Below are 26,618 nucleotides of genomic sequence, written 5' to 3'. Positions count from 1 at the left end.
ATCTTCCCTCACCGCCCAGCTAATTTTGGGAGCTCCGAACCCACCACTCAATGGTACAATGCAAACAGCTATTTTTTTAAAAATTTTTTTTATATAAAGTGAGCACATTTTAAAACTAATCACTAACAATTTTACTCAGAACATCACCTGCACAATTTTGCTTAAATTAGACAATTGATACTCCAGTTTAACAGTTATAACTGATCAGTTGAAGGGAGTGGATCTGCAGGGCTGACTGGGATGTGGAGACCTCTCAGCTCCTGTGCAAGATCAAAGCACCAAAACAAAAAACAACTGAAGTTGTGTATTTCCTGATCTCTCAACACTAATTTTCATCATTCCTCTTTAATGACTCCTATTGGGAATATTCTCTACATTGGCCACCTGGTCAATCTTCATATGGAAGCTATTCAACAACTGAGGCTCAACCAGTCCTCACCCCACACTTGCAGAAGGAATCACTGGAAACCAACTGCCCTGGGACTGACAGACATTAGCTAACTCAGAGCTGCCAGCAAATCCGTGACTCTTCTAGTCTGTATGGCTCAATTCTACACAAAACAATGCATCAATTGAGTTCTAAAGATCTATTTTTCATCTTATGGAGGACTCACCACCCCACTCCCCTCCAAAATTCCAAATCACAGCCTTCACCAACTAAGTGCCATATTATCCTGGCTGCAGACTTCACTGACTGACAAGAGAATCTATTTGCGTGGGCTGTACTGGAAATCATTTCTCCTCTCTTTGCTAGGAAGTAGTCTAAGATATGTTCTGGCTGGGAACCAAAGTATTCAAAACTGGACCTCCAATGCAGCTTGAAGTAAATCGTACATGTAAATGGAATTGTACAGTGCAAGCACATCCAATAATGCAAACCTTGAGGTTTGGTCATATGACTTCTGAGGAGATTTGATGTTTGAAACTGGCATAGACCAAGCTTTGAAAGGGACTTAACTAAACTGTAAACAGATTCACTGAAAACAAAACTGGCCCAACAAAAGGTACAAAGAAAGCTCCCCTGTGGTGGAGGTGGAGGTGGAGGAAGAGGCATTTGATGGAAGAGGAGATTGTTTTAAGTATGAAAATAAAGGGCTAGACTTTCCCCTGATGATCGCTGGGCTATCGCCCATCTATCGCCCGAATAAAGTTGTGGGAAGCTGAGCTGAAATGGTTCGTTAAGAGCAAAGGATTGTACCCCAAAAGGCTCCATTCTCGCACGGTGACGCTTGTTTGGCCAGAGGGGGGATTAATGCTGAGGCACCTCCCCACAGGCAGAGACCACCACTTCAGTCACTAATGGAAGTGATTCTGGCTGCTGGACACTGAAGGTAGAAATCCTCACATTCGGCAGAATCACTTCCATTAGCAACAGCACTCAGGAAAGCTGAGGGAAGATGAGGAAAATGGACGACAATGCAGGGGCGAATGAAAGCAGAAGGAAAAATGAAGGAAAAGGGACAAGCTCAGTGTGGCATTTAGGGGTGGGGAGGAAGGAGAATGGCAGCATCAGCTTGGCTGGGGAGGGGGGGGGGAAACAAAAAGGACAAGGACGAATGAATTGCAAGGGTTAGAGGGGAGAGTATCTCTGTACTGGGTCTGGGGGAATCAGAGTGCCGCTATGTAGCAGGGCAGGGGGCTGGATGTGGGAGGGTGAAAGTTGAGGAAACTTGGGACAAGGGATGGTCTAGCTCGTCTGTTGAAAATCCAAATATCACTGTCTTTCTTTTTTTTTGAGGAGCTAGGAATTCAGTTTTTGTTGAGATCGGGTTTTTACACAGCAAAAATACCACTTAAACCGTAGCTATTTTTTTTTTAAAGGGGGTAAAATTGGCAAAAGAATGTGCTCGACGGTAACAATCGACATTGCATGAGGATTCATGGTGGAAACCGCAGTCCTTGCCAACTTTAGCCCAAGGCCTAAAATAATGGCCTCGAGAGGGGAGAAAACAAAAAAAATTTGCAAAAATTAAAATATAAATCAGAAAACAAACATTCGCTATACACTTATCGCTGATAAAGAATAAAAACTTCAACTTACCTTTTTTGTAGGTCTGCATACCTACTGCAGTTTCTGGGGCTTCAACTCAGACTTTTTTCCCACCCTGAATATGGGTTCCCCAAATGGCCAATTTTAAGCGGTGCAATTTTTCTTGGTGTTGTATGTGGTCGATCCGCTTTTCGGCAATATTTCAAAACTGCCATTCGTTAACTTTGACCAATTTAGGCAAGTATCTTTTACATAGAAACATAGAAAATAGGTGCAGGAGTAGGCCATTCGGCTCTTGGAGCCTGCACCACCATTCAATAAGATCATGGCTGATCATTCACCTCAGCACCCCTTTCCTGCTTTCTCTCCATACCCCTTGATCCTTTAGCCATATCTAACTCCTTCTTGAATATATCTAATGAACTGGCAGCAACAACTTTCTGCGGTAGAGAATTCCACAGGTTCACAACTCTGAACGGCAAGGCGAAATATCGCAAAAAAAACGTGCGCAAGGCTGGCCAATTTCTCCCCCCATAAATCTATTCATTATGAAGTATAAAAGTGCTTAAAAAGGAAGGAAAATGCACCTTTTTAAAAAAAATCCAAATGTTTCACAGGTTCATACCCTAAAAATTCATTACCAAATTTGTGGCATCAGTATTTGGATTTTCCCTGTCTGGTAGTGGTGTATGTGAGGAAAAAGCAGGTAGAAGTGCTGGGTATATCCTACAGCTCAAATGACAAAGCCTATATAAAGTACTTGTCTCCACACACCAAGAGCTTATAATGGCACCATTTGAGGCTTTCACTTTTTGGGACCTATGCCAGCTTTTCTGATGATATTGGACAGCTTTTATCGTTCCACAACAAATACACAAGAGCAGGTTACACACACACCCTCTCAGCCAAGGTGCAAGGAGTCTGGGCAAGAGAAAAGGAAGGCAAAGGTGGTCTGTCCAGTATTGAAATGTCACAACACCCGCCCAATCTGGGCCCCATCATTTAAGGGTTTGGGAAATTCCGTGACACGGTTTCACTTGTAATCTTTGGCATTCTTCCTTTGTACTTTTCTGATGAAACCACTTGGCAGCAAACCCTCGTGCATGTTTTGCTTCGGTAATTTACTCGCTTCCTGCCAACAACGCTGTGTAATCTCCGACCATCAGCAGCCAGAGAGCCATTCTGACATGGCCTTTCACCAGTTATCACCTAGGGACTGGTAAGTAGATCACTTCTACCCATTGGCTTCCATGACCTGCTTGAGGGTTTTATCCATGTGGGGAGATTACAACCACTAAACAGCGAAATGATGCAGCTGTCAGAGTCCAACAGCCTGAATCTCACCATTCCACAGTGGGAGTCAAAGCACCAAGATGTTTCATTGCCAGATTCCTTTCTAGAGAACAGCAAGAGCGTAGTCCCCTGTAAAATGGCAAGGACTCACTGAACATACTGCCACAGGGGCATAATTAAACAAATTCAGATGTTTGAATATTTTCTTACTTGCAATAAAAAAAAATGTAACATTTATCGGGCTGCACAGCTCCCATCGGTACATGGTTGAGTGGCATTTCTGATTTGGTTACTATCCATTACTTGAACTGTAGTCTTCAATAATTCACAATTGACAGCTGAGTCTCAAACGTGCCGATTCACAAGCTATGTAGGCATATTCTGGTTGCTATGGAAACAAACATGCCCTCTCTAGTTCCCTGGAATGAACAAAATTCAGCCATACAGTAGAGGCCGTGGTTTAAAAGGTTGCAGATTGTGCTGAATGTCAGACCATCAGTCAGAGTAAGCTGCTCAAGAGAAGGCAGCCAATCTCAACAAAACAATGACATTTCAGAATAGTAACTCGCATCCAATTGATGGCAGCAGAAATATAAAAAGTGTATTTAAAGTAATTCCGTCCTTCTCAGTCTGCCATCTTCTCAAACCTCCATGCGGTCTTCCTTCAGCTGGGGCAAGGGAGCTGGCCAGTTGGAGCCAACAGCCCCCTCCCCAAACCAAACAGACTCCACGCAAACTGACAGGAGGCAGTGCTTGGTGAAATGAGTGGCGAGTGGTGGTGGACATGTTGAGGGGCAGGTGGTGGGGGTGGAACTGAGGAAATGCCTCGAGAAATTGTTTTGCCCGAGATACTGGGATAGGGTCATTGGTAGCACTCAGATTCATTCTAAATTGCAGAATATGAACACTGGAGTATAATGTATTCATGAGATCAAATTCACAATATTTTTCCTGCACTCAACGTCAAGGACCATTCCCGTAAGTGAGTCCTCACTTTGTGCACACAATATCTGCTAACATGGTGTTGCCCCGGATCAAATGAAACTTTTGTTACTAGAACTACACACTGAATGGAAATCAGCCATTTAGTCTTCAGTGCTGGTTCCTCTACTATCTGATCATGTGACTCGGGCTAAAGGTTAAATCGTAGAATATGGCAAATTTTATTTAATTGCAGAACCTATCGCCTCTGCTATAAAACATGCAATATTTTACCAACACAATAGAGGACCAGCGTCTAACTTAACTTGTATATGAGGCTTCATCCAGAGTCTTCAGCCCCCATCTGGAATGGCTCATAAGGGCCAAAGAACAGAAAACAGCTGGACATGTTTCTTGGCCTTGGGATGAAGCTGTTAGTCAGCCCCTACCAGAGACATTCTGTAGAACCTTCCTCCGTCAGCAGGACTGAGTTACTGGAGATCAAGGCAGCTCTTTGAGAATGACAATCAATAGCCAAAAGATATAATGGCAGCTGGTTGGCTTGTGTGCAGAATGTTGCCGACTCGGACAGCTTGGCCATTGGAAACAACAATATACATCTGAAACATTCAAACCTGTGACATCCTGGAAACAATTGGAACTGTTGAGGCGAGTGCTTACAGTCACCTGCCTCAACAAAAAGGACAGACCTTGTGGTATTTCCAAACACACAAGAATGTGGATTATCCCCTGACCAGATAATGTAAGCCAACAGCAAAGTGACTAGTCACATCTCAAATAGAAAATACTGTACAAATAGATAGACTTCATCTTTGCATTGTGACAAAACTCCTATCAATCACAAGTAGGATAAGTCACATGACATCAGATCATTCTATTAAGAAACAACAACAGCCAATCCAGTCAGGATTGTTTGTCCTGTTGCTAACTTGTTACTTCATTCAAGGAGACTGGCTGGAATTTCCACCTAAGCTGCAACCAGGAAATTGTACCCAAAATTTCCCCGAAGCCGCACCCATTTTACTGATATATCCCTCCCAATCTATTTTGAATACGCCCAACTTAAAATGGGCATAAATTAGCATAAACAAACAGGACCCAAGAAAACACCACACACAAACCAATATCTATCTTCTTTGAGACTTAACAGTAAAAATTTCAATTCATTTCACCATCATTCATACACATCAAGGACAGCATGTTTAAAAACCTGCAATTGGGGTAGCGTTACAATTTTTATTGTGAATAATCTTTTCCCATAAAAACGCGTTTAAAAGAAACAGAAAATAGAGCAGGCCTCGGAGGTTAAATTTTTTGAAAATGCTCAAAATCTTGCAATTAAAACAGAAAAATGATCGTTTCCTGCTCCATCTGAACACTGCCGAGAAAGCCGCGAATTAGCACCATCTGAGGACATTCAGAGCATTGGGGGCCTGGACAGTTTTGTGGGTGGAGATTCGCTCAGACGGATGTAAAAGAGCGAGCAGACTTGGGCGCATTGTAACTACACGAGCAACTCACTTATGCCCCAAATTCCGTGATCTGTTAAGCCACGTAATTGGTATGCACCCAGGTTGCGTGAGTATCAGGGGGTGATTGCGGAGGAAACACCAGGCCAGCAGTGGATGTCCAGTGGGATAGCACACCACCTTTTCACCAGGGAGAAGCAGGTTCAAATCCAGCCCAGACTGATGGAAAACTGCTGGCTGTAGGAAAGGTTAAGATTGAACATTCTGAAAAAAAACTGCCGGCTGGCTGAAGTTAAGATTGAACATTCTGAACAAGTCATTCATTTGTAATCTTCCCCTACTCAGATATGGCTGGTGAGAAACAGGAATGTCATATTTGATGTTCCTCTATTTTTTTTTTAATTAATAAAAGTGTACATACATTGGTTCAGTTAATTAGCAAGACCAATAACCATAGAAACCATGCTGAAAATGTAATCTGGCAATTCAATTTTATATTAAAAGCAAATAGGCAACTCTGATCTGAAAATAACCTGGTAGCAAAGAATAGTTGGTGAGAGAAGCAGTATTTGTTTTTAGAGCTTGAATGCCACGGAGTGCATTTCCTGGGAAACGTGCTTATTGTCCAGTGCTAAATAATTACACTTCAAAATGGAACTAATTAAAATCTATGATAGAGAATTGTAGTCAGACCCATTGCACTGCTCATGAATAATTATCAAAGTGCACTTATTCCCTAGGCAATTACCAGAGAGTTGTATTTTCTGCAGTCCTGAATAATTTGCTGCTTTTAATGGATGGGGGGCACAGAGTAGGGGAGCTGCTTTCAGGCAGGATCAGTCTTTGGAATTAACCCCGCTTGATGTCTAGCTGTGCCCACAACTTTGATTCCCAAGGGAAACTTACTATGCCACAGATGCTGTACCCGTCACAACAAGCAAACAGTAAAAATATTCCAGTGAACTGTACCAAGACCCGGGGGAGGGGAGGGAGATAGACCCCAGAACAATCACAGGGTTTTTTTTTCATGCCTTAAGCCAAAATTGCTGACCTTGCTCCATCATCCAGTATAAAATCCCACTATTTACTGATCATCTGGGTGGCTGATGCTCCATGATGTTTTGTACAGGTACACCATCACTCAGCAAGTGCTGATATCGCTGGCTCCTCCCCACTCAACTCTGCAATTTGCTCCAATCTCCCCAGGTTGTTGGTATCAGATTCAATTGGGAAAAAGAGAAATCATTGTTCATGGCTCAATAACTTTTAGTGAAAGTAGTTTTTAAAAATCACATTTGATATGTCAAAGCCTTTTAATCTAAAGCAACATAGATTGCCGTGCGGAGATACACAGTGCATTGGTCAGGTTGCCAACCTGCCAGGATTGTCCTGAAATCTTTCGGAATTAGAGATTTTTAAAAAGCGTTCACAGTAAAAAAAAAAATACTACAATCAACGAGTCATATTTTGGTGTTTCCCAGCACTGAATATCAGAAGGATATAGACTCATTCGTACAAGGGAAATGATTCTATTTGGATGAATGCTAGGATACAATTTTCAGATCCTAGAGTGTCCTGAAATCTTCCTTTGCAAATAGTGAATCTATAACATCAGACATGATCACACCACAGTTGCATCAGGCATGCCGACCAAATCATAGTGTTTACTTCTATGAAGCCTCTATGAAACAACAGAAGCCTGGAATAAGAAAAGGCTGTTCAACTCATCAAGCCCACTCTGTTCAAAAAGGAACGCAGTCTACGTTCTCTCTCATGGGCTGCAGTGAAGTTATTAGAGACACTTTCACATTTAACGCTTTTGTAGTCAGAGTCACAGGAAGGGAGGTCCAGTTCTTTTTTCCCGATAGCTGAATTAGAGACTTACAAAAACATCAGTTTATGATTATGCAATCAAAGTAAAGCAGCTACTTATGGCAATGACAACGATGTGCATTTATATAGCACCTTTACCTTTAACATAGTAAAATGTCCCAAAGCGCTTCACAGAAGCGTAATCAGACCGAATTTGACAGAGCCAGAGATATTATGACAGGTCTTAAAGAGTGACTCAAAGATGTTGCTGCTGTTTATTCGGCTTCTAAAAAAGGGAGAAGATTCAAATTGTGGAGGAATTTTCTGGGCCTGCAGAAGCCAAGGTGATTAATTTTCAGACAGCTGTAAAATCTTACACAGGGCCTCCAGGAAACCTAACTGACTGGAGTTTTGCAGTGTATACAGGTATGGAATTGCCTTCCTGGTGATGGATAAGGATTTTGTTCTGTCAAATACCCATTAAGCGACTGTCTGAACTGCAACCTCGGAAAATCTTGTGGACAGGATATTAAGTGCAATTTTGGAATTCTGCACAGATATCCTGTAGGCAAGAAAATAACAGTTCAGTGCTCAGACACAATACCCTTAATAAACATTTTTAAATTTTATACACAGACCCATCAGATAAACAGATAGCAAGAGTTTCTATAGGTATATAAAAAGGAAAAAAGAGTGGCTAAAGTAAATGTTGAACCCGTAGAGGACGAGAACGGGCAAAAATTGAGTGAGTGGGCAAAAATTTGGCAGATGGAGTATAATGTTGGAAAGTGAGGGGTCATCCACTTTGGCAGAAAAAAAATCAAAGAGCAAGTTTTTATTTAAATGGAGAAATATTTCAAAGAGCCGCAATACAGCGAGACCTAGGGGTACTTGTGCATGAAACGCAAAAGGATAGTATGCAGGTACAGCAAGCGATCAGGAAGGCCAATGGTATCTTGGCCTTTATTGCAAAGGGGATGGAGTATAAAAGCAGGGAAGTCTTGCTACAGTTATACAAGGTATTGGTGAAGCCACACCTGGAATACTGCGTGCAGTTTTGGTTTCCATATTTATGAAAGGATATACTTGCTTTGGAGGCCGTTCAGAGAAGGTTCACGAGGTTGATTCCAGGGATGAGGGGGTTGACTTATGAGGAAAAGTCGAGTAGGTTGGGCCTCTACTCATTGGAATTCAGAAGAATGAGGTGATCTTATCAAAATGTATAAGATTATGAGGGGGCTTGACAAGGTGGATGCAGAGAGGATGTTTCCACTGATGGGGAAGACTAGAACTAGAGGGCGTGATCTTAGAATAAGGGGCCTCCCATTTAAAACAGAGATGAGGAGAAATTTCTTCTCTGAGGGTTGTAAATCTGTCGAATTCGCTACCTCAGAGAGCTGTGGAAGCTGAATAAATTTAAGACTGAAGTAGACAGTTTCTTAAATGGTAAGGGGATAAGGGGTTATGGGAAGCGGGCAGGGAAGTGGAGCTGAGTCCATGATCAGATCAGCCATGATCTTATTAAATGGCAGAGCAGGCTCGAGGGGCCATTTGGTCTACTCCTGCTCCTATTTCTTATGTTCTTATGTCCTTATGAGGGGTGATTTTATTGCAATGTATAAGATAACGAGGGCTCGACAAGGTGATGCAGGGAGGATATTTCCACTCATAGGGAAACTAAAACTAAGCGGAGATACAGATTTTTGAGCGATAAGGGAGTAAAGGGTTATGGGGATTGGGCAGGAAGTGGAACTGAGTCCATGATCAGATCAGCCATGACCTTATTGAATGGCGGAGCAGGCTCAAGGGGCCAAATGGCCTACTCCTGCTTCTTATGTTCTTATGTAACCTCAAAAAACTAAGTTTTGTCAAACATGATTTCCTTTTCATAACAACCAATGCATCCACTATCTCTATCGCCACCTCTTTCAAAACCCTAGGATGTTTTGTATGTCTTCTTCCATGAAGACAAACACAAAGTATTTGTTTAATTTCTCTGCTTTCCTTAATCACCATTACAATTTCTCCTGTCAGCCGGTAAGGGACCCACATTTATTTTCACTAATCTTTTCCTTTTTACATACCTATAGAAGCAGTCTCTTTTTGTGTCTCTCGCTAGTTTACTTATTCTATTTTCCGTTTCTCTCAATTTCATGATCCTCCTTTGCTGAATTCTAAAAATCCTCCCAATCATCTGGCTTACTACTCTTTTTGGCAACATTATAAGCATCTTCCTTTGATCTAATATTATCTTTAACTTGTCTTGTTAGCCACGGTTGGATCACTTTTCTTGTGGGGTTTTTGTGCCTTAATTTATAACAAATATACATTTCTTTATGTATTAATTATTTAAATGCTAACCATTGCTTGTCTACTGTCATACCTTTTCATGTACTTTTCCAATCTACCTTAGCCAACTCTCCCTTCATATCTACCATAGTTTCCTTTGCTTAGAGTCAAGACCCTAGTTTCGGATTTAATTAAATCACTTTCAAACTCAATATAAAATTCTATCATATCATGGTCAATCTTCCCTAAAGGCCCCTTTACCACAAGGTTATTAATTAAAACATCGTGGGCTGCCCCAACCTGTGCGAGACCACCACCACAGGTCGGGGCTATAAATAGAGCTGAAACGCCGGGCCCTGGAACATCGTGGCAGAGGTGCGGTGAATGAGGGCACAGGGCCCAGAAGAGCCGAGGGCCCAGGGGCAGCAAGGACCTGCCCACACTGCAATATGTGCGCGCACTAGGTCCATGCAGCAGAGCAGGTCTCCAGACGTTCTAGTTAATCCTTGCCATGGATAAAGGCCTAGCTGTCAAGCCCGTGTGGTGCCTGATGTGCAACAGTCACCACACATTAAAAAAACATCTATGCACAGGCATCTTCCACCCACTCAACTGGAGTTCAGGACTGGAACATCGGGTCCTTCATTGAAACATCTGTGAACCCTGGTGGAAGCAAGTCAACCTCGTTCGAGGGACCGCCTCTGATTATTAATTAACCATTTCTCATTGCACCATACTAGATCTAAAATAGCCTCTTCTCTAATTGGTTCCTCAACATACTCATCTAGAAAACTATCTTGTAGACATTCCATTAATTTGTCCACCACACTACTACTGCAAATTTGGTTTGCCCAGTCTATATGTAGATTAAAGTCCCCCATGATTACTGTATTACTTTTGTTACATGCACCTCCAATTTCCTGATTACGACGACTGTTTGGGGGCCTATAAACAACTCCCACCAATATTTTCTGGTTCTTGTTGTTTCTTAGCTCCACCCAAACTGATTCTACTTCTTGATTTTCTGAGCTAAGATCCTTTCTCACTATTGTCTTTATCCCATCCTTTATCAGGGTTACCCCTCCTCCTTTTCCATTTTGCCTATCTCTTCTAAAAAAGTTAAGTATCCTGGAATATTTAGTTCCCAACCTTGGTCACTTTGTAACCACGTCTCTGTAATGGCTATTAGGTCAAACCTATTAATTTCTATCTCCGCTATTAATTCATCTATTTTGTTGCAAATGCTTCATGCATTCAGATATCGTGCCTTTAGCTTTGTCTTTTTTCAATTTTTCCCTGCTGTCACCTTAGTCAGTAATGCCCTATTACCTTTGTTACTCTTTCAGTCCTTTCCTGGCCCATTCTGCTTATTTTTACCCAAAACTCCACTCTGCTCGAGAGCCTTGACATTTCTCTTGCTGCTTTTAAAATTTACTCTTTCCTGAATCCCGAGGAGGACTCTTAAATAATGAACATATTAAACTGGTTTGAACTGCATCGTTTACTTTATTTTAAACTTGCATTATTTCCACCAGGCAAATACATAAATTTTTTTATTTATTACGGTAAAACGAATGTATTTTCTCTCCAATCCTCGACCATCCATTGACTACAGTCAAAAGGACCTGTTCGCTAGTCTTTGTCGCCATCATGAGCTACACGCAAGAGCAAGTCCTGGCCTTTCCAATTTAGCTTTTTTTGGAGGCGGGTGAACTGATGCATCAATATGTTGCTCTATGTATGAATTACCTTTTAAGAAGAAATGGACTGATCTGCCAGCAGGGCACTTGCTGTAGTGAGCTGGACTCACATGTTGGAGGCTTGATTCTGAACTCAAGCCTGCAGCGACATTCCTGTTTGCTTCTCCCCAAATGAAGAAGGGAATCAAGTTCATTTGACAGCTTGTGCTCGGGACACTAAACCGAATATTTAGGAGTCGAGAAATTCAACACTTTCCTCCCCTAGAAGGCATTACCAAAAGCTATTCATTTCACTGGGAGAAAAATTAAATTGAGAAAATCCAAAAATGATACAGGCCATTTGAAGGAGCAGGCTTTCTTGCCAGTTCTCCAAGTTGCCTTTTCTTGCTCCATATTTTTTACGTACTTAATTGGCTCAATTAGCTAAAATGGAAAATTTAGCTAACAGCAAGTTATTTGGTTGAAAAATTCAGAAAAACAAGGCATTAACTAATTTACAGGAACATTTTTTCTCATGCCCCCTACATTTAAGCATTGATTTACTCAACTGCGGTGCCTACCTGCTTCTCATCACTGCTGTCTGGATCAACAAAGGTCAACTTTCGACGTACGTAGAACAACATGTCATCCTGTCTTGGGGCCCATTTCTCCATGAAGTAAGTCGAAAACATCCAGGTCCAAAAGACAATCCGATCATCTTTGAAACAGCCTATTAAGCAAATAAATGGTCTCTTAATTTGAAAGCTGAAGTTGAAAAGGTCAGTTTACCAACATCTTGTGTAATTAACCTCTGCCAACAGAATTCCAAACTCGTGTCCCCTCACTGAAATGCTGTTTGCACAATACAGTACAGGTACAACGTCTGAAATCCGGAATCCTTCGGACCGAATCTGTGCCGGATTTTGGGTCTTGCCGGATTTCGGACCTCGTCACCTGCCGATCCTCTGCTCCCCGCCGGCCCACGATTCCCTCAGCCCCCCGGCACTGTGCCTTTTACCGGTTTTCCTCGTCCCTTGCTGCCTGATGTCGCCATCTTGGCCGCCTGAAAAATGTCCGGTTTTCGGACAATTCCGTTTTTTGGAATTCCGGATGCTGTACTTGTATATAGTTCTAGCCCTATGGCAAAACATTTTTAATGAAGTTGAAACGAGCATAGTCAACTGAGGTCATTCAGCAGTGATTCTGCTATGGCTTTTTCCCCATTCTATTTGAAATACTAAAAAGACACCTTTATCAAAACATAGTATTGTCGAACAACAGCTCCAAACACTGAAAGACTTGGCAATGCTAGGGAAAGTTATTAGCTTACCATTCCATTATTGTAATAATTTGGCTTTTTTCCCCAAGGTGATAGAAACAGATGCAAATTAAATTTCATAATACACTTCCTAAAACATGTTGCTACTAAAATCAAGTTTGGTGAAGTACTGACTCAATGTGCAACCCACAGTTTCAGTTCTCTTCCAGTTGCTGGAGGACTGCAACAAGGCGGTTTTACAAAGAGCTACTACGTGTTCAACATGCAAGAAAAGGCCAAACCTTTGTGACTCATGTAAACCTGTAACAGGAAACTAGAATATTTTGGATCCACAACAGGTATTAAAAGGCACTCAGTTTGATGTTGACCAAAACTGCAGCAGTGATGATTTGTGGCTGTCTGAAGTTCTCCTAGTATGAGGGCAATTGTTACCTTCCAAAGCACCTTTGCTGAAAGGTCCATGCCATTATAGGATGGTGGCCTCGGTTATCCCATGCTATCACATCGACCCAATACATTTCTTCAACATATAAAAATTAATACACAAAACGTGCATTCATAATTTTTGCAGATATGGCATTTGCTGCAATACAGATTAACCAGGAAGTGTTCAAAACTATTTTCAGGGCTTTATTCCAATAAATTGAACCTATTCAAGTCATAAAGAGCATTAACTCAGGGCTGGGTGTAAATTGCAAAACCTGGTACTCTATTAATGGGCTCTGATTTGGCATCTTTGAGTAGATGTGTGTGTTGATAGATGGGACACTGGTGATGTGGGGGAAGTGTCCTTTAATGCATCAAGTAGATTAAAGTACTTAAAAAAACAAATACTATAATAAAGCTGATTTATTTCTTGCAAACAATCAAAACAATTGAAAGTAATCAATCAGAAAACAATTGCTTGTTAAAACCCCACTGCTGTCTCCAGTTATCAGACAACATAAGTTAGGTGGCCAATACGAGCTATGCCACATATCCCACAGTTTAGGAGAGCAATACGAGCTGATAACTTCTCCACAAGCATAATCCCGAGTAATGTGAAGTTGTCAGTGGAAGGCACACTCCAATCAGGGAAGAGCAGTAGAAGGGTGCAAACAAGTCAATTTTAAGAGAAGAAAATATTCAAAAACATTTATATTCAGTGAGTATTTTTGTGCATTGAGATTAGGATTATTAGTACTAAAAATGGAACAATTCCCCAGTGTCAGCTTAGACCATTCCCATGTTAGGTATTGTATGTCAGGGAAAACAAACTCTACACTCATCTAATCCCAGTTTATGCAGAGTGCCTCCTACCGTACCACTAACTCTCCATTTCTCACACCACACATCCAGTGGCCTGAAATTGACAAATTACCAGATTTCTGCCATAGAATAATGCCACCATAAGTGGTTGAGAGTTCGAACATAAAGCCAGGAGGGGCGAGGAAAGAGAAAGTGCAAAAAGGAGAGAGAATAATGTTCATTCATTCTATGAGAACTTCCTCCAAAATGAAGTTATTCTAACACTCTATGCCTCCATTTCCTTTAGAAAAAGTTTCAATTGGCTGCAGAGTAATGCATAGCCTACTCGACAATGGGTGTGTGTAACCCGAGAACCTTCCATCATTTTGTACAAGAGTTAGTGCTGTCAACAGCAACAGACTGAAAATATTTTAAAAAAATGTCCAGATCTACTATTTTATGAAAACCTTAAACTCCAACTCTAAAATAAACTTTAGATTTTTACCTCACTAGTGTTCATTGCAGCATTTGGCTTTGCTTTGTATAGAACGGTCTTATGTAGGTTCTCCTACACATTGTAAATGAGAGCATTGCCTGATTTTACTAACCCACAATGCATTTAACTCCTTAGCACATTCTGGCCAGCTCTGGGACAGGCAGAATGAAGAGCTAGCCCAATAAAAGATGTGCAGGTTATGGCCGGGAGGGGGTTGGGAAATACAGAGAAATAAAATACTGTAACCTAAACCCAGCATCACCAATTACTATTCCATTGATCAGTTGCAGCTTTCAACAACAACAGCTTGTATTTATATAGCACCTTTAACATTGTGAAACATCCCAAGACACTATATTATGAAGCCAAGCCCTTTTGTACAGAAAACAATTTGGGGTCAGTTGGGCAAATGTTCAGACTTTATCTGCTGCAGATTGTTGCTCCTCCAACCAATGAATGGAAGCAACAAGTCTCTGCCCGTCAGCCTCAAATCTCCAATCAGCATTTAAAGAACAGTGACCTCAGTCCCAGAAATCTCAAACTTTCTCATCTTTCATTTGGTATAGATGGTGCATCTTGTAGTTAGACTGATGTACTTATTGACTTCGTGCAAAGGGCCTCTTAAAGACACTTGTTCTCTTCCTATACCATTTAGAGTCTGTGTTGAGCTTTGTCCCCTTTCCTAATCTTAGTATTGTGCATTGGGAAAATCCAAATTTCTGAAACAAGTCAAATCTATGTGAACTTAAAAAATAATAATGCATTAACTACAATGCAAATGACATATACTGGAATCTAAAATAAGTGCCTCATGATATGTACTTAATGTCAAATTTACAGTCAAGGGGCTGGTTTACAACTGAATATTAGTACTGAAATAATAAACAAAGAAGCCATAAATAATAGTTGCTATATTGTTATATGAGCAGAACATGTCAGAACATTACAGTGATGGGACAGGTTGTAGTGAGGGCATTGATTAGATCATCTATTAATCAGGGAGTCATAAACAATGTCAGAGGTCAGAGCAATGAGGAATGATGACCTGTCTCTCATGATTGAGTGAAATGTGATCTCTATAAATCTGCAATGCTTCATGTTCCTGTGATGGCCTCACTCATGGGATTTTTAAGCATAAATCATTTTATGTTGTTTTAACACAATGAAACATCTCTTTTGAAAGCAAGTTGCTCTTCAAAAAAAAATGAAACATGCACATGGGTCAAAATTTGCAACAGATGAACACTGAACCAAGCAACAATAAAAATCACCCATCATAGGGCCCAAAATTTCCCAGGAGTTGCTCAGTTTTTTTTGGAGCAACTTGATTTTTCTGGAGTATTTTAAAAAAATCCCCATTTTGCACAATTTGCGTCAGTGTAAGTGAGTTAGTTAGAATTTTTTTTAAAGTTTAGTTTAGTTTTGTTCAAAAGGGGGTTTAAACCAGCCACCTACGCCCGTTTTGCCCATTTAAGCCAGTTTGGACAGCTAACAGTTGCTCCAAACTAACTTAGGCCAGTGTATGTGGCCACAAGAAAACCCTTGCGGAGAGTTAAGAAATCAGCGCAGGTAGGTACATCGGAGGCCAGCAGAACTTAATGACTTGACTAAAGAATGTGAATAGGATCAAACAGCTATACAGGACATCATATGACAAACTTCGCAAAGTTAATTTACTATACAACAGAAGCATTCATGGAAGCTTAAACTATAAAATAAAAGTAGTAAAGAGACAAAACATATTTACATCATTTTTTCAAAATATCCAGATAAAAAAATAGCAGCACCTCCTGCTCGTAGAAAAGTATTTATCATCATCAACAGGATTAAGGAAAGTTTTGAGTAATCTCATTAAAATTACTGGCTACACAGTTATCACCCCTTCCCCCAATTCAAAACTCTTCTCCCACCCCCCACCCCTGGCCATCAAAATTCTCCCCTCTCCTCCCCCTGGATTAAAACTCTCCTCCTTCCTCCTTCCCCCTCCACCGATCAAAAGTCACCCCGCACCAACCGGTTTCTTGTAGCCTCAGCATGGGAAGGCAGCGGGCCGGCCTGTGCGGCAGGCCACTCGGCCCAAGATAGGGACGGGGATGCATCGAGTCCCACACTGCAGCACGCATCATCAACATGGGAGGAGCTACTGCGCATGCGGACAGCTGCCGGCACTCTTAGGCGCAGAACCCTAGCTCTGCTCCCCAATGGACTCTCTACACCACGCCAAGCCCAGGGAGAGTCGACATCTCGCGTAAGTGCACCGAAAAAAATGGGTGGGCCAAATTTGGGCCCATAAAATGCAGAAAAAACACAAATTGAGAGAGGGCGGTTAACAACCATTTTGTAAAAAGTTCAATCAATGAAATTGCTTCATTTTTTTGTGCAGTTGGTTGGAGCTGCAGTTGGACTTTGCCCAGTAGAAAATTTATAAGTAACATAACTTACAACATAAGACATTAACTGATACAAGAGAGATTCTTCCCAGAGTTTTCTGTATAGTAAATCCACAAAAATAAATCTTGCACAGTCGTACTCTTGTGTCAGGATCTTGAAGCTCAACTTGGAGTGCTTGGTGGGTGCATTGGTGTGGGCGCGTCCCATGGTAGCTGGTGTGCAACGGCCACCACCCCATGTTAAAAGAATTCACGCACAGGCATCTTCCACGCTTTTAAAATGAAGTTCGGGACCTGGAACATCAGGCAGAGACTGCCGGTTCCACATTGGTCTCAGTCACCCGAGAACTCATTTTAATGTGAAAGCAAGTCATCCTCGACTCCAGGGAACTGCCCGAGAAGAATTGCCTTCTCTCCATTTTGGCTCTATCGTGCAGCTATACCTTTCTCTTTTGAATCAAATTAACATTCACATAGCATGCTAGCATCTTGCAGTGCAGTGATATAAAAGTCGAGAAGACGCTGAGCTAGCTAATTTTTTAATTGTATGAAAATGTCAAATCCATGTATATCATGAACATTTTGGACTTTGAAGTACATGATCATCAGAGTTAACGCCCAGAAATTGTTAAATGATAGTGAATGATGAATATTCTACAGAGTGTATTAGGATTTAATGTCTGTAAGCCCATCTCTTCACCCTACTTCTGAAGTCAGTTTTTTTTTTGGACTTCTCTCAGTGAAACACCTTGGGATGTTTCTCTGTCAACAGCACTATATAAATGCAGGTTGTTATTGTTGATACAAAATTGCTGATGGACCAAAGAGAACAAGCCATTTTGAGGGCTTGAAGGTTTAAACATTTTATGGGAACATTTGGACTTTTAAAAAAGGTAAAAACAAATGATTTTGATATAAAACATGAAAGCAGAGCAAAGCATTAACTTTGTGAGCTAATTTAACAGGAAAAATATATATACGTTCAGGGGGTATTTATTTATCCAAATGTGCATCCATTAAAAGCAGAGAATTATTTATTTACTGTTCCTCTATACTCCATCTCAAGGTAAAGCATGACCTCTACATTTTACTGAGCAATTCTTGCTTCAAGAAATGCAATTTAGGTTACTATATTCAAGGTGGTTATGGCAAATTTCCAAGTGCAATCAATAATCTTTGTATTGGACTCTAAATAGCACTTGCCTTTTTTGTCTATAATCAATGTAAAATAATTATTCATGTAAAAAATGTCAGAATCATACAACACAGCAGGAGGCCAGCTTTTTCAAAGAATTGTCAATTAGTGTCCCTAGCCCTGCAAATTTCTTATTTTCAAGAATATATTCAATTCCCTTTTGAAAGTCACAATTGAATCTGCTTCCACCATCTTTTTAGGCAGTGCATTTCAGATCATAACTCTGCATAAAATAAAAACTTCTAATGTCCCCCCTGGATTTTTTTGGCAATCATCTTAAATCTGTGTCCTCTGGTTACCAACCCTTCCACCAGGGGAAACAGTTTCTCTCTATTTAGTCTGTCAAAACCCCTCAGAATGTTGAACACCTCTATCAAATCTCCCTTTAACCTTCTCTGCGCTAAAAGAAGATTTACTTCTTTCGTTGCAATGATTAAGAAAAATGTTGATTTCCAGTTCCAGATCAAAAAACATTACTTTGCTATCTGAGGAGATCTCGTAAAAAAGGTCTTTGTAAAATCTCTTACTGGATATATACACCCCTCCCTCACACCCACCATTTAATGATGGCCATCAAATGAGGGAAGAGGTCAGCAGGATTGTGGCAGGCACTACAGTCTGTCCAGGAACTGATGGATGTAGACAGCTGCTCTTTAAGTACCAGTGAGTGAGGCCAAAAGGGCACCTGTCCACCCAGCTTCCAGCCCACAATGAGCTGGGACTCTGAGTGCCAGGTTCCCAGAGAATTCTCCAAGTTATCAGTCATGCTGCAGAAATTCCAATGACTGATTCCACTAGCCTTCTGTAGCGCTAGAGTATGCGCAAGCGTATGCATTTTAAATTGTCTATTAATATTTATAATTGTGTGCAGTTAGAGACAAACAAACTGACTGTGGTGGCTGTTGGAAATACAGAAAGACTTGGAGAAATTAAACAAAAGAAAGACTTGCATTCAGATAGCATCTTTCATGACCACCAGACATCTCAAAGCGCTTTACAGTCAATTAAGTACTTTGAGTGTAGTCACTGTTGTAATGTGGGAAACATGGCAGCCAACTTGCACACAGTAAATTCCAAGAAAAGCAATGTGATAATGACAAGATAATCTGTTTTTGTTATGTTGATTGCAGTCTATGTCAAAGAACAGATTTCTCAAAGCTCAACACATGGTGCAACAACCTTGGTTCACCGAGCAACATTTAAGTCTATCTGAACGTCTGCATGAAAGCAACAGAGTTCCAGACTGGCAGAATTGATTTCTGAAGTTCTGTACATATTGGGGCCGAAATTCAGGTGCACCAGCTATGAGTTTTTAAACTGGTACTAACCGCTGGAACTCGGTTCGGTTTTCAGCACTTGGAATTTTTTTCCAAAGTCCTACAGGAAATGGATCATAATGGGGCAAGCCTTAGACGCAAATCCAAGCTGACTGGCTGAAAATGGGTCATTTGGGCTGTCCGCCGCTGTCAATCAGCGTGGTGATGTCACAGCATGTGTGCGTTAAAGGAGAGATTCGATCATTTTTTAAACTTTGGCCACTGGGCCATCAGGGAGGCAGTATTTTGGGCGGCCACGCTGCTGGGCCGCACAGTCTTCAGCGAGTACACCTGCAGAAAAACCTGCTGGGGGCACTGCGCGGCGGGGGATCGCCAGATCGAGCTGAAAATGGATAGGTAAGTATTTATTTGATTTTAATTGGACGGTGCATCGACTTGAGCGAGATGGGGTCCAGACTGAAAAATCCCGACCCGAATTTTGATTGGGGCGGCCTGTTGACCCCAAAGCGGCGGCCATTCGATTTTTAGGAATGGCCATTGCAAATGGGCATTAACGGGTCTCTCGGAGACCCTGAATTTCAGCCCTATAAACTTTTTTTTATTTAAAACAAATGATGTACAGCTGCAGCAGCTTTTTTGTTTCAATATAAATGTGGTTGTCTGGCTTAGGCACCTACAAGCTCATGTGATGCTTTCCCAGTCAAAAGATCCATAGGTCTCACAAACTGACCACATCAGTTCAGTGTTAGAAAAAGTGGACTCTGGCATGGATCAGGAAATCCCCATCAAATCTATTGGACTGCTGGGGTTTGGACAGATTATCTGATCATCACATTGCTGTTGTGGGAACTTGCGATGCACAAATTGGCTACTGTGTTTCCTACATTACAACAGTAACTACACTTAAAATATTTAATTGACTGTAAAACACTTTGGGACAGCCTGAGGTTGTGAAAGGCGTTATATAAATGCAAATCAATCTTTTCTTTTGAATAAGAGAAAAATGTGGTGGACCTCTTAAGTAGAAGTGGTTGGCTTTTGGATTTGATTCTATAGTATTTTAAGTTTAATTTAAAAAAAAACTTTGCTTTAAAAGGAAAAATTGCAAAAAATACAGCAAGTTTGTATTGTGTACAAACTGATATTGCACCAAATAGTTCACAAGTAGGCTACAAATCGGTTTTGAATTGCTGGGAAATAGTGGCATACACCAGGGATATCTGAATTGTGGCCCCACGCCATGCAACAAGTTCTTAAATGTTTCATTTGCTGGCTTCTTGTACTTAAGTTTTGTGAGCTTGGCAATTTAGAAAAATCTGTGTTTAGCAATATTACCACTTTGGTAACTAAATTTGAAATCAGAACAGCAAGATTTGTTCCCTCAGCAAATGGAGAAAAATGCAGACTATTGGGAACCTGGATTAGAATTTTAAATGTGGCCCTCGAGGCTCCATGGTAAACCTGAAGACAAAAAGCTCAACCAGCCTGGCATACACCAGGAGCTTCCTTCAATCCGGTGCAATAAGCAGTTTGACAATGGAAATATCCCTCCAATAATTCAAGATGTTTACTAATGGCAAAGGCTATGCAAAATAAATCAAACGAGAATCAAACAGGAAGATGTCAAAGCAAAAGCATTTATTGCACAGTTCAGATCTGGAAATACGGATAATTGCTGAAGGTACATTTCAATGCAAAAGTAAAGTAAAATAATGAGGATGAAAAATAGGGATGTTTTTACATTAGGAATAAATTCCTAATAATATGCCATTGGACATATTAAGCATCTTGAAGTATTCCTCTGAATTGGTACAATATCAAGTGATCATGGACACATGTACTGTTGGCATGACACTAGAATGGTGTAACTGCAGAATAAAATAGATCTAGCGGTTTGACAGATTCTTCAGACCTTATCATTCACGTGCATATAGAGACAGAGATAGAGATAGACATAGAGCTCTCGCAATTAGCCACGCTGAAAACCTTTGCAGGCATTCTGACTGTAGATTCAAATCCCATCCCTAAAAATTCACCACAGGCCACGCTGGCACACAAGATCAAAATGCCCTCTCTGCAATGAGTGTGTAGGGGAGGATGCGGTGTATTTTTTTTGTACTGGAGACCTAGTTGAAGAGGAATCAATCCATTTTCAGTGAAAAAGTTTTAGCCTTCGCTCTGCTGAACAGGACCTCGATACACTTACACAATAAATAGTGTAACTCACATTTTCACTTTTGCCGTGTCAAACAGAAGCTTCACGTGGTCAGCACAAATACGACAATTAATGACCAACAACTATTCTTAAAAACAAAAACCGATCCTTGCATTGGTTTTAGGACAAAGTTCATTTAATATTTTCCTTTGGGGAGGCAGCAGTACCATTTTGCCACAATGTCACTCGAGAAATGATGTCACACCAGAATATCACATCATTTCTTTTCAACACCTCACAACTCCCCATTAGCCCAATAATCCCGTAAGATTGCATTAGAACGCTGCTGGAGGACAGGTGCACATGACATTGATAAATAATGAAGCACAGGACAACATCCCAACGCATCATGAAAGCAGCCCTACTATAGGAAGTTGTAAAAGATAAGAAACATTTTAGGAAGTGGGCGCACGTGGTTCAGCTGAAGTTATTTTCCCCCACTGCCCTGCACAAGCCTCTGAAGAGGGCCTCAGTAATAATGTTGTTCCCCAATCTGTTTTCTGCAGTGCAGGATTCTATTGTGTCCCGAACACAGATGAGGCTGCACACAGGGAGGTTAAAGTAACAGTGACCTGTCTTTATTAAGACACTCCAGAGTGAGGAACAGGCCTTAGGGGCTGGCTTATATACAGTGCTCCCAAGGGATGCTGGGATCCCTTGGGACTTCAGAGTGATGAGCTCCCTAGTGGCGGAACATGGGAGTGCATGCTTTACAGATAGACAACATCACTCCCCGCCCAAAGTCAAAATGAAAACTATTTACAAGGTGAGGCAGTTGGGAGCCTTTCTTTCCCTGGTGGACCGCCTCGGTACAAATATCTGTTCTGGTGTGTTGGCTGTGCCCTTGCTAGGCTGGCATGTTGTTGGCCCTGCAGGGCTGCTAGTTGAGCCTGGCCTTGCTGGGCTTGATGGGTTCGATTTCCTGGTCCGGCGTGGTGTTGTTGATCCTTTGGGTGTGTTGTAGGCTCGAAAAAGGTGGTGTCTGCTGTGGGTTGTTCAGGGCAGTCTGAACTGCAGCCTCGTTTGGTCCAGGTGCTTTCTGCAAATTTGTCCATTGTCTAGTTTGACAACAAACACTCTATTCCCTTCTTTAGCTATCACCGTGCCCGCGATCCACTTGGGACCATGTCCATAGTTTAGCACATACACAGGGTCATTCAGATCAATTTCCCGTGACACAGTGGCACGACTATCATTTACATTTTGTTGCTGCTACCTGCTCTCTACCTGATCATGCAGGTTGGGGTGAACCAGCGAGAGTCTGGTTTTAAGTGTCCTTTTCATGAGCAGCTCAGTCGGGGGCATCTTGAGCGAGTGGGGTCTCGTGTGGTAACTGAGCAGTACTCAGGACAGGCAGGTTTGGAGTGAGCCTTCTGTGACTCGTTTAAGGCTCTGTTTGATTGTTTGTACTGCCCGTTGGAGGTTGGTTTAAACGGGGCCAAGGTGACATGTTTGATCCCATTGCAGGTCATGAAATCTTTAAATTCGGCACTGGTGAAACATGGCCCATTGTCACTGACCAGTATGTCAGGCAGGCAGTGGGTGGAAAATATGGCCCTCAGGCTTTCAATGGTGGTGCTGCTTCCCGACATTATTTCACTTTCAATCCATTTTGAAATAGCATCCACCACCACCAGGAACATTTTACCGAGAGACGGGCCCGCATAGTCAACATGGATCCTCGACCATGGTCTGGAGGGCCAGATCCAGGATCACAAACTTAGTGCCGCCTCTCTGGGCGCATTGCTCAACTGAGCGCACACGCTGCATTGCCGTACACAGGACTCTAAGTCAGAGTCGATACTGGACCACCACACGTGGGATCTGGCTATCGCTTTCATCATTACTATACCCGGGTGTGTACTGTGGAGATCAGAGATGCCCTTTTTTGGTAGCACTGTGCAGTTACAACAACAGACAGTCTGCCTGAATGGACAGCTTGCCCTTTCGCTGCTGGAACAGCTTGATTGGCTCTTGCATTTCAATGGGGATGCTGGCCCAGCTCCCATGCAGTACACAGTTTTTTTTTTACCAGGGACAGCTGACGATCTTGGCTGGTTCAAGTCCTAATCTGGCGGGCCGTGACAGGCGATTTATCATTTTCAAATGCTTCCATGACCATCAACAAGTCTGCGGGCTGCGCCACCATCAACATGTTTGCAGGCTGTGCCATTTCCACCCCCATGGTGGGCAATGGTAGCCAACTGAGAGCTTCCGCACAGTTCTCGGTGCCTGGCCTGTGGTGGATGGTATAGTTATAAGCTGATAGCGCGAGTGCCCACTTTTGTATGCGGGCTGAGGCATTAGTATTTATCCCCTTGTTTTCAGCGAACAGGGATGTGAGGGGCTTGTGATCGGTTTCCAGCTCAAATTTGAGGCCAAACAGGTACTAATGCAGTTTCTTTACCCCGAATACACACACTAATGCCTCTTTCCCAATCATGCTGTAGTCCCTCTCGGCCTTAGACAAGCTCCTAGAGGCATAGGCGACAGGTTGCAACTTCCCCGCAACGTTAGCTTGTTGTAAAACACACCCGATTCCGTACGACGACGCATCACATGCTAGCACAAGTCTTTTACACGGGTTACACAATACAAGCAGCTTGTTGGAGCATAAAATGTTTCTGGCTCTCTCAAAAGCAGTTACTTGGTTTTTTTCCCCATACCCAGTTCTCACCTTTATGCAATAACACATGTAGGGGCTCTAAGAGGGTGTTTAACCCCGGTCGGAAGTTACCAAAATAGTTGAGTCCCAGGAACGACCGCAGCTCTGTGACATTGTGTGGCCTGGGCGCGTTCCTGATAGACACCAAGACAGAGGCTGTGGGCCGAATGCCGTCCGCCGCGATCTTTCTCCCCAAAAACTCCATTTCTGTTGCCATGAAGACGCATTTCGACCTCTTCAGCCGCAGACCTACGTGATCCAGTCGCTGGAGGACCACCTCCAGGTTTTGTAGGTGCTCAATGGTGTCCCGACCCATGACCAATATTTCGTCCTGAAAAACCACCGTGCGTGGTACCGACTTGTTTCTCCATGTTTCTCTGGAAGATTGCTGCAGCCGACCGAATTCCAAATGGGCATCTGTTGTAGATGAACAGTCCCTTGTGCGTGTTGATGCAGGTGAGGCCCTTCGAAGACTCCAGCTCCTGCGTCATGTAGGTCGAAGTCAGGTCGAGCTTGATGAATATCTTGCCTCCTGCCAGCGTCTGCCTTAGGTAACGGGTATTGGTCCGGTAGCGAGAAACAATTAATAGTTACTTAAAAATCGCTGCAAATCCTGACCATGCCATCACTTTTGAGTACTGGATCAATCGGGCTGGCCCACTCGCTGAATTCCACTGGGGAGATGATGCCCTCGCGTTGCAGTCTGTCCAGCTCGATTTCCACTCTCTCCATCATCATGTGAGGTACCACTCGCGCCTTGTGGTGAATGGGTTGTGCCTCTGGGCCCAAGTGGATCCGCACCTTCACCCCGAAAAAGTTTCCAATGCCTGGCTCAAAAAGGGAAGGAAATTTGTTAAGAACCTGGGTACATGAGGCCTCATCGACATGTGATAGTGCTCGGATGTCATCCCAGTTCCAGCGGATTTTGCCCAGCCAGCTCCTTCCAAGCAGTGTGGGGCCATCGCCCGGGACAATCCAGAGTGGCAGTTCGTGCACCGTGCCCTTGTAGGTGACCTTGACCATGGCACTGCCCAGGACAGTGATGAGCTCTTTGGTGTACGTTCTCAGTTTCGTGTGGATGGGGCTCAGGGCTGGTCTGAATGCCTTGTTGCACCACAGTCTCTCAAACATCTTACTCATGATGGATTGGCGAGCGCCAGTGTCCAGTTCCATGGCTACGAGTAAGCCATTCAATTTTACGTTTAGCATTATAGATGGACATTTCGTCGAAAGTGTGTGCATCTCGTGTACTTCAGCATCTGCCTCCTCTGAGGCTCGAAATTGCTTTGATCCACCATGGACCGATCTTCCTCTGCCACGTGGTAGTTAGCAGGTTTTGCAGAGCTTGCAGCTTGTTGGAGGTGCCCCATTGTTCCACAGCTCTTGCAAACATACCCTTTGAAGCGGCATGAATAGGCTGAATGGAAGCCTCCACAACGCCAACAAGGTGTGAATTGCCTTGCACTCATCCTTTGTTGGGGACTCAGTCATCTGGGTCACCTGAGGCCTGCTGGAAGTTACAGATTCGTGGTTTCTGCCCTGTACATTTCTGCTCACAAACACAATTCCAATTAATTTATGAACATTTCTAGCACTTGTGTGCTGAGAGATTTGTTTGGTGTTATCACTGGTGGACATAAACACCTGTGCTATCGCAATGGCCTTACTGAGGGTCGGTATCTCTAGTCAAAAGTTTTCATAGGATGGTCTCATGGCCAATGCCCAGTACATAAAAGTCTGAGCATTTGCTCCAGGTAGCCATCAAACTCACATTGTCCTGCAAGTCGCCTTAGCTCGGCGACGTAGCTCACCACTTCCTGACCTTCAGATCGCTGGCACGTGTAGAACCGATACCTCGCCATCAGCATGCTCTCCCTCAGGTTAAGATGCTCCTGAACTGGTGTACACAGCTCCTCATAAGACTTATCTGTGCGTTTCACCAGAGCCAGAAGATTCTTCATAGGCTGTAGGTCAGTGCCCCGCAGACTGTGAGGAGGACCGCTCTCCTTTTTGCAGCGCTTCCTTCTCCGTCCAGCTTGTTGGCTACAAAGTACTGGTCTAGCCGTTCGACATAGGCTTCCCAGTCCTCACCCTCCGAGAACTTCTCCAAGATGCCCACAGTTTGTTGCATCTTTGCTTTGGATTCGTATTCTCATCGCCAGTTATTGTGTTCCTAACACAGATGAGGCTGCACACAGGGAGGTTAAAGTAACAGTGACCTCAGTCTTTAATAAGACACTCCAGAGTGAGGAACAGGCCTTCGGGGCCGGCTTATATACAGTGCTCCCAAGGGAACTGCTGGCGGAACATGGGAGTGCATACTTTACAGATTCCTTCTGAACGGATCGCCAGCCACAGTATTTGTGCGACCAATAGCTGACAACTTCAGCTATAACCATA

General features: G+C 42.6%; 1 protein-coding gene across 4 annotated transcripts in view; it reads right to left on the bottom strand.

The window, feature by feature from the left end:
* The window catches only part of kiaa0930, a 117,134-nt gene that overhangs the window by 51,885 nt on the left and 38,631 nt on the right, over positions 1-26,618 (bottom strand). For all 4 annotated transcript variants that reach the window (XR_011596780.1, XR_011596781.1, XM_070900544.1 and 1 more), the window contains exon 2: positions 12,056-12,204. Coding sequence is in view for 2 of the 4 variants with exons in the window: in XM_070900544.1 (XP_070756645.1) it covers positions 12,056-12,204 (149 nt within the window). In the remaining 2 variants the exon portion in view is untranslated. The remainder of the gene's footprint in view (positions 1-12,055; positions 12,205-26,618) is intronic.

The sequence above is a fragment of the Pristiophorus japonicus genome, chromosome 15 (assembly GCF_044704955.1).
Source record: "Pristiophorus japonicus isolate sPriJap1 chromosome 15, sPriJap1.hap1, whole genome shotgun sequence".
NCBI classification, from domain to species: Eukaryota; Metazoa; Chordata; class Chondrichthyes; family Pristiophoridae; genus Pristiophorus; species Pristiophorus japonicus.
The sequence above is the reverse complement of the archived record's forward strand: the minus strand, read 5'-3'. Positions and strand labels throughout refer to the sequence as shown.